At 42.4% G+C, this 8,895-nt stretch overlaps 1 protein-coding gene across 1 annotated transcript in view; it reads left to right on the top strand.

Moving 5' to 3' along the window:
• Nucleotides 1-8,895, top strand: part of LOC118336629 (transmembrane protein KIAA1109 homolog) — a gene marked incomplete in the record, with an annotated part of 71,183 nt that overhangs the window by 8,276 nt on the left and 54,012 nt on the right. Inside the window, 14 exon segments of the mRNA XM_035673286.1 lie at nucleotides 693-772; nucleotides 1,081-1,231; nucleotides 1,520-1,676; nucleotides 2,116-2,194; nucleotides 2,855-2,946; nucleotides 3,125-3,242; nucleotides 3,386-3,541; nucleotides 4,312-4,409; nucleotides 4,644-4,828; nucleotides 6,380-6,486; nucleotides 6,653-6,885; nucleotides 7,081-7,299; nucleotides 7,787-7,924; nucleotides 8,602-8,778. Coding sequence (XP_035529179.1) covers nucleotides 693-772; nucleotides 1,081-1,231; nucleotides 1,520-1,676; nucleotides 2,116-2,194; nucleotides 2,855-2,946; nucleotides 3,125-3,242; nucleotides 3,386-3,541; nucleotides 4,312-4,409; nucleotides 4,644-4,828; nucleotides 6,380-6,486; nucleotides 6,653-6,885; nucleotides 7,081-7,299; nucleotides 7,787-7,924; nucleotides 8,602-8,778 — 1,990 coding nt within the window.

Raw genomic sequence — 8,895 nt, 5'->3', positions numbered from 1 at the left:
TTGTTTTCGTACAAAATATAAACAAAAAATTAGCTTTTTGTGCCACATTTAGGAGTTAATTCAAAACCATATATATATATAATACATATATTTAAATTATTGAGTTTTTTTGCCTAAAACAATGGATGCTTTTAGTTTGCTAAGTGTAGAAACTGCAGCCTTCTTCAATGTAAAAGCTGTTGGAATAAATGGAATAAAGATAAGGATGTATGTATCCGAATTGGGCATTAGACAATTTTAATGCCAAAAAAAGGGAAAAGGCATCCTTTTTTCTTTTTTTTTACCTGTCAGGATTAAATGTACTGCTATAAGCTGTGATACCATAAACCATTATCTGCACGTCAGCTGAATGAAACGACATGGAGAGTAAATTCCGTTAACCCTCAGTGATTAAAGACTCACTCTCAATAAAAACTTGGCAACTGGAAGAGCCATCAGTGATCTCCAACAGTCTTTGACATGTCTTAAAGCTTTACTCGAACATCCAGTGTGATGAGGGCCAATGCATTTATAAAATTGAGTGCCTTTATGCCAGATCGAGCTTCAATGTGGTCTGAATATTCAATTGATGCTTCGGTACCTTTTAGGCACCTGCTAACTTGCTGGGGCCCTACTAGGAATTATTTAGAATAGACTACAGGATTCTGCATAAGATCTGTACTTAACTGTGACCCTGTGGATTTCTCATCTAGACCTCCCAGACTGATGGGCGAAGGCTTTGTTGTCATGCAGTCCAACGATGTTGACATTTACTATTACCAGGATGAACCCGGTAAGGTCATGCACGCATGCACAAACAGACACACACACACGCATACAAAATCTAAGATTGTCAACCAGCAGAACTCGCACTGCTAGGACAATAGCAAAAAAATGTCTTTTCTTTGGAATAACAAAGTTAACATTCAGATTATTGGGACATTCTGTATTATGCTATACACCACCTCGGCTATATGTTAAAGGAGCTGCAGTAAACTAGTTTTAAGATTATCTGCAAGGCTTTTAGTACATTTGTGTCTTTTTGATCAGTAGTTGTGGTCAGAGCTGTGTAGAGCTTGAAATGTGTGTTTGTGTGTGCAGGTCTGGTGCCTGTGGAGCAGGAGAGTGGGGAGGAGGCAGAGACATGCAGTGAGGGCGATAAGCTTCAGGACCTGCCTCCATGTTGGGGTCTGGACATTGTCTGTGGAAAAGGAACTGATTTTAACTATGGCCCCTGGGCGGATCGTCAGAGGTGATCATGCACAACACACAAACTCTTATCAGAGAATTACAACATGAAATCCCTTGGCATTTACTGACATCAAATCTTAGCAGGTATTAAAACCGAACACCGCACCATTACACAACCTCCTCTGTGAGCTTTTAAAGAACTGAATTAAGATGGAAAACAACACCATTCTTGTATCTTTTGCAAGTACATGAGTGCTGTTCTGGTCTAGTGAGAGTCTTACAGCTTAAAGCTTACGGCTTGGACTGCTTGGGCTTTACAGTTAAGGTCTTTTATTTACACCTCCCTCAGGGATTGTCTGTGGAAGTTCTTCCTGCCGGCTGACTTCCAGGCCATGAAAGTGACTGAGGTTGCCCAGCCAGGAAAACCCAGGCAGATCCAGGCCTTCGAGCTCCGCATGAACATCATCGCTGACGCCACCATCGATCTGCTTTTTACCAAAAACAGGGTGACTCTCGCTCTTGTGTGCTTTCTTCTCTCTCTCACTCTTTTTTCTTTCTTGCCAACCTCTGTGATCTGTCTTCCTCTCCCTGCTGCTCCCCTTGTCTTTGTCTTTATGACTCACCATGTTTTAGCTATTGATATTGGTTCATGTTTTATGCTTTTTCAAATTTTCATCCTCGAGCAGTGCAGGGATTTTCACAAAGCTAAGTATGTGAAGTGCATACTAAACATCAACATAAATGCATGTGGAATAAAACATAAAATGGCTCGAGTCAGGGAAGATTGTCATTTTATTACATCTTTTGAACACATTTTTGTTCAGTTTAGGTACCTATCTTGTATTTTTAAGGCAGTAAGGCAGCCTCTCTAATAATTTGACAGCATGTATGTTTTTTCTCTCTTCCTCTCTCTCCCTTCTCGCTCTGTCTCGTCTCTGTTACTAGGAAACAAATGCCATCCATGTGAATGTAGGTGCCGGCTCTTACCTGGAAGTCAACATCCCCATGACTGTAGGAGAGAATGGTAAGTGCGTGTATCAAAGACCAGTAGACCAAAATGTCATTACTTCAAGCAGTTGCCGCAGCAGATGTGCCACAGGCTTAAGGACAAATCTTGTTCATATGCAGTTTTCCCATCATTTGGTAAGAAGCTGTTGCACTGACTAATGGCGGAACTACTCCCATACTTCAGGATGTCAAAAAAGTGAATTAAAGAGTCTTCAAGCTGGGCATAGCATATTTTTATTTTATTTCTTTTCTTTTTTCAGAAGAATTGGGTTTTTTTTTTATATCATTTAATCAAATTTTACACTTTATATTTAAAAACTATACACACACTGTGTAACTAACCGATTAAAGTGAAAGGTGAAATCTCTACAAGCTGTGACTAAACTTTACTACATGAGACTCCATTGAATATGTGAAGGTGCCACAACTGACCTCAGGGAATACTGAGATTCTCAACACTGATCATTTGTGACATATGTATAGTCATTTATTGCACTGAGCTGATAATATTTTGTCAGTCATCCATCAATGCTTTCCTCTGTCCTCAGGAACATAGTTAACATAAGTAGCTTTTCAAGTTTGCTGGTAAATCAGATTATTTGGAAGAACTTAGCCCCAGCTCTGGGTTTTTTTAGAATTGATGACCGTGCCTTTACTGTCTCTCTTCTGCCCTCAGGCTACTCTCCTACCATCAAAGGCCAGCTGCTTCACGTGGACACCACCAGCAGCATGCAGTACAGGACTCTTCTGGAGGCTGAGATGCTGGCTGTAAGTAGCAGACAATTATACAAGACGCTTCTCAGTTGACTTTGTGAACAGAAATTTGTAAAATCACTTCTCCATCGACTTACAGTTTCAAAAAGTTTAGCAAATGCATAGTTAAATTTGAATATACATAGCAAGTGCTCTGCTATCATGATTTTGAAATCATGTTCTGCTATTCCAGTTTCACGTCATAGCCAGCTACCCCCGGGTGTGGAACATGCCTCAGTCGTGGCAGTGTGAGATTGAGGTGTACAAGGCCACCTACCACTTCATCTACGCCCAGAAAAACTTCTTCACTGGTACGATAATCATCAGATCAGATCATTAGCTTTTTTTTAAAAATATATATATATATATTTATAGATAGAAAGCAAAATGTATAATTTCACAGGAAAACTTTCATATTTTTTCACTTAATCACTGTTCCTTCTTTCTTTTTTAGATCTGATCCAGGACTGGGCGAGTGACAGCGCCCCAGACATCTACTCCTTTGTGCCCTATTCCTGGAAGTTCAAGATCCTTTTCCACCAGTTTGAGATGATCTGGGCGGCGAACCAGCACAACTGGATTGACTGTTCCACCAAGCAGCAGGAGAATGGTAAGAAAGATGCTCTTCTTCTCATCAAGCTGAATGAAATGTTTTCTACTTTAAACCAAAAGTTTAATTGTAGATAAATATCTACTGAAAAAGTGTATTAATTATGACCAAAATTAAACACGAACCTGGTGGGGAAAAAAAGATTTAATGTCTGTTCTATCTTTTGGTGGCAGTTAAATACTTAATACAGTAAATAATAAAAGGCACAGTAAGTAAGACAGAGGTCTAAATTAAAAATTCCATGTTCGTTATCCATTATGCAATAAAAAAGATTAAATGAGACGGAGATGATACAGAGAGAACACAAACATTACACTCTTTATTTCCTCAACAATCTACACTAATTACATTTACAGCAAATGAATCTAACAGGCCATTCACTTAGAAATGAATATTGAACGTATACTAAAGATTCTAAAGTAAACAACTCAATACAACACAACTTTACCAAACTAAAAGAAATAATATCTGCTATGTGGTTTTATGTAGTGAAGCTACATAAAACCACGTTGAATTTACAATAATAAAATCCTTGTATAAGAATATAATTGAGTGATGCAGTGGTTTTACGGCTGTGCAGTGTAACAAATTAACATTCTATATGTTTGGCATTAGAATTAGCACGGCAGTCATGAAAGAAATCCATAACTCAATGCCTCTTTAACACTGGATACTTTGACTCTATTAAGTCATGACATATTGTACAATATATACTCTTCTTAATCCCAGAGTAGGGCCGACTAATCAATTGCATTATTGATCCTCTATAGTGTACCTGGCAGCATGCGGCGAGACGCTCAATATAGACTTCACTTTGCCTTTCAATGAGTTTGTTCCAACCATCTGCCATACCCGCTTCAGCTTGAAGGTGAGTCATGCTTTAAGTGATCATTTTTAGCTCTAAAAATAAATGTCAGTTCTTTTACTTGACTGTAATTGTCAGGTTTCTTTCTACCTGGAAAATGTTCCTATAGATGTATCACTGCACATGTTTGAGATTCAGATGTATTTTCTATGTGCCCATACTGTAGATGTGAACACTTTGACACCAACTATGAAAATGTGTGGGTGCACACACGTATATGTTCTTTGTCCTCCTCAGGCGGAGGATACAGACATGCGACTGTCCCTGCCAGAGTGCCACCCGAGCCGCTACCCCCTCCTCACCCTGGCCAAACACTACCAGAACGTCAAGCTGCCCCCAGACATGTTCATGCCAGGGGAGAACCAAAGTGCCCCACCCCCCAAGCCCACCAAGTCCCGCTGGAGGAACATCACCCACGCAGAGTGAGTTAAGCCTGGGAATTATTTCTCTCTAGTTGTGGGCAAAAAGTGAGTGTGTTAGCAAAGAGCAGGATGATTCATCGTTATAACACTGACTCACATCAGTGCTTAGGTAGAAGGAAATTGCCAAGATAGTAGGTGGTAATTTCAAGTAAGTTAGTTCAATAGTTGCCTTTTCCGTTGGTTTTAAGTGAAGTGTAATTTGATTGTTTAAATTGTGCTCTGTTCGGACAAGATTCTGTTACAGCATCCTCGATGAATGAACTTTAAACTTAGACCCTTTATTATATAATAATAATACATTTTATTTAAAAAGCGCTTTTCTAAATACTCAAAGACACTGTACAATATAATATAAGAAGAATACATCAATTCAGTATTAACAACAATATGAAATGCGCGAGCGACAGTATGCATTACACTACGTTAAAAACACATTAGATTTTAAAAGTGTCGTTTTTTGTCTAGTGATTTTGGAATGGTTGGGAGGGTCGGGTGACGGATCACTGAGATGGTTTTGGGGAGGAGCAGTTCAGAGAGTGGGTTCTCATTCTCTTCTGTCTCCCAGGTTCGGTGCTTTGGTCCGGTTTTTGTCGGTGTTGAGCAGCAACGTTGTGCGTCGCGTCGCCCGGATCGAGGGGAGGGCCTCTGCTGTGTGATCGGACGGGCGCCTCGTGTTGCGATGTGAGCACGGTCAGTGAGTAGGAAGAGGCCTGTACGTCGGGTATCGGAGGGCTCTTGTGTAAGGAGCGCAGGATTTTTGACACTGAATGCGCGCCTGTGGGGCCTGGGGGAACTGGGAGCCAACGTGTGAGGTTCTGGGGAGTGGCAGCGGCAGTGGACTGGTGATTGGCGTGCGTGAGGGTGGTGGGCGTGAGCAACAGCGTGGCAGCGAGTTTGAGTACTGTTAGCTGCGGGTCCTCGTATATTTAGATTCGGTTGCGATCGCTGTGCCCATGTTGAGGATGCGTGTGTGCCCAGTAGTCGATTCTGGAGGTGCATGGCAGAGCCGTGGATTCGAGGGGTTTCAGCAGCAGAGAAGGGAGGGTCCAGTGATGGGCGGAGACGGCAATTGTTCTTCGTTCTTGAGATGAAAGAAGGCAGTGTATTATGTGAGAACTGTTCTAGATCCATCTTACTCTACAGCCCTTTTGGAGAATGTTGCAAACCACATTATAGGCACAACCCTGAAGGTCAGTGGAAGTTTAGAGAGCTGCTGCAGAACCTTTGCTAGATGGGTAGCACATGTATAGTGCACTCTGTACATAATAACTCAACATCCAGATCATTTATTATGTATAACCCAGAGCTAGACTATACTGATGTAGCACTGCGAGAGACCCACTTACCCCCTGGGAGGTTACGATCGAATCCTGTCTGGACTGGTGCACTCTGTGCTGCAGAGGCGCGACCCATTTGCCGTCTCTTCGCCTCTGCTGTATGTCCTCTGCCCTCGGTTCATAAAGCGGACGATGAGCTGGAAAATCCCCTTGAAATGATGATAAACTCAGCATTATGACTGCTGAGCGCACATGTTTTTCTTCCTCACATCAGAGCCGGCTGGGTGGATTGCTGGAGTGTGCCCAACTTCTTGCTCATCATTGAATACACCTGGCACCCCATTTATCCCCAGAAGGCTGATGAGCAACTCAAACAGTCGTGTAAGCTCACTGCTCTCGTATCAATTCTTTGTTGTCCGCTCTAAAGCAACCCATAAGGCTGTGTAAGAAATGTTAACTAAAAATCTTTCCTCAGTCACCTCACCTACTGTCTTACCTCCCTGTTTTACATAATGTTGTCTAACTGGCCTGTGATTCGTGTCTGAAGTGTCCGAGATGGAAGAATCCATGCTGTCAGCTCTGCGTCCCCCAGAACACACCTCGGTACCCCACAATGCCCAGCCACGCTACACCTCCACGTCTGCTTCAGCTGCCCACACCCGGGTGCCCACTGACCCCTCTGAGCTACCCCCCGACAGGCTTCACGTTGAGATGGAGATGTCCCCAGATTCCCAAATCATCCTCTACGGGCCTTTGCTCCGAGCACTGATTTCCATCAAGGTACAGTTCTAGATGTTGTTGACATAGTTGCAGTTAATGTAACCAGTAGTTCAGTTTAATAGTGGGCATGCTGAGTGTAGTTTTTGGATTAATAAAGAAAGCACCATAAAATAATTGGTCTAATGAGTCAGTCTACAAGTCTACGATGTATTAAACAGCTCATTTATCTAACCTCCCTTTCATCTGTCGTCACAGGAAAATTATTTTGGCGAGGACGACATGTACACAGACTTTGAGGAGGCAGTGTCCAGCCCTGTGTTGTCCACATGCACCTCTTCGGGGCTCGGTTGGTCTCCTCTGGGAATGGAAGACAGCGAACAGAAGAGAGCCTCAGACATCCATCCACTGGACCTGCGCCCCTGGGACATCACTGTGTACATCAACCTCTACAAAGTCCACGGCCGACTGCCAATGGTAAAACCGATAACTGCCAGTAGTTCAGTTTAGTGGTTTGAATTAAGAAAAAAAAAAAAGCGTTACAGAGAGTGAGATCATGATTGTAAACTATTCAGTACACTGTGAAATGCAAATGATGAAACTGCACTAATGTATGCATGCAAGATGTGCACTAGAGACATGAAAACAAGGAAAAGAAATATGTATAATATAAATATAATGCATGTAAATAGATACAAAATGTCAAGATACTTTATGCAATTTACAAAACAAGAGAACACATGAGAACAGTATGTAAGCAGAATGTACACAGTCAGCATTCAAGTAAAGAGTGTAGATATACAAGTCAACTTTATTAACCATCATTTGTTTCCTGGCTTGCACGGAATCATTTTTTGATTCAAACCTGCCAGCCCTGCCTTTTTGAGTGAATGTGTGTTTATGTTTACGAAAACAGCTTGATGCATGAGCCCACATGTTTTCTTGCTTTTCTCGGTGCCTCCAGCACTGCAGCAGCGAGGGTCCCGAAGGTCCATCCGGCTTCCTGGAGCGGCTGTGTTTTGAGATGAAAAAGGGTTACAAGGAGACGATGCTTCAGCTGCTCCTGTCTCCCATTCACATCTTCCTCAGTGACAACTACCAGGTCAGAAACACAACTACACGTGCCTGGTGTGATGTGCTGCATAATTCGGCAGTCATTGCCTATTTTTAGAGTTTATCTGTAGGAAATCAGTTAAGAAAAAGATCCAGATGCAGGTAGAAATGGATAAAAATGTTTTATCTTTTAATTTGGAAGGGTAAGCAAGAGCAGTGTAATCCGGCTCAACAATACAAACTTAAACTATGTGGCTCTTCTCAAGGGTAAAAATGCTAAACAATTCATACACAAACAACTTCTCTTTAATCTGGTAACTGAAGGTATGACTCAGTCTTTACAAAATACCCTGAATAAAGCTTGCAGGTCCGTGTTGCATAATGTGAAACATGCTTTTCACCAGCCACATGTTTGCATAAGCACCTGTGTGTTGTATAACCACACAGATTTTCTAATCTTTAGCTTTAGTTGGATCCCATTTGCTGCTCAGAGTGAATATCTTTGTATAATCCCTGACAAAGAATGTGCAGCTTTCGTCTCTCTCGTCCAGTGAGATAACAAGCTCTAATTTATGGCACGCGCAGGGATACTATGGAATGAATTTAACTTTAGCTGAAACTGAAATTTTGCTCATGTTCAGTTTCTGTCAGTTAATCCACGCTTTACAAAGCAGTGATGTAAGATTAAAGATGTATGTGTGTGAGACTCCGTTCTTTTGCCTACAGCGTCCCACAGCGGACGGGGTGTTGAGGGACGGCCACCTGAGTCTGTCTGGCCTGCAGATGAGGGCCCATGCCATGTTCTCCGCTCAGGGTCTCCCCCTGGGAAGTGACACGCTGGAGTATGCCTGGCTCATCGACATGCAGGCTGGGGGGCTCACCGGCAGGGTCACTGTCCCACAGGTGAGTGTGTTTGATTAGTTTTAGATTAGTAAAGGGGTGTTTTGGTGCGCCCGGTTAGCTCAGTCGGTAGAGCTGGCGACCCATATACGGAGCTGCTGCAGTGGCCCAGGGTTCGAA

This window comes from Morone saxatilis, unplaced genomic scaffold (genome assembly GCF_004916995.1).
Source record: "Morone saxatilis isolate NCDOM2014 unplaced genomic scaffold, NCSU_SB_2.0 Contig3, whole genome shotgun sequence".
Classification (NCBI taxonomy): Eukaryota; Metazoa; Chordata; class Actinopteri; family Moronidae; genus Morone; species Morone saxatilis.
The sequence above is the reverse complement of the archived record's forward strand: the minus strand, read 5'-3'. Positions and strand labels throughout refer to the sequence as shown.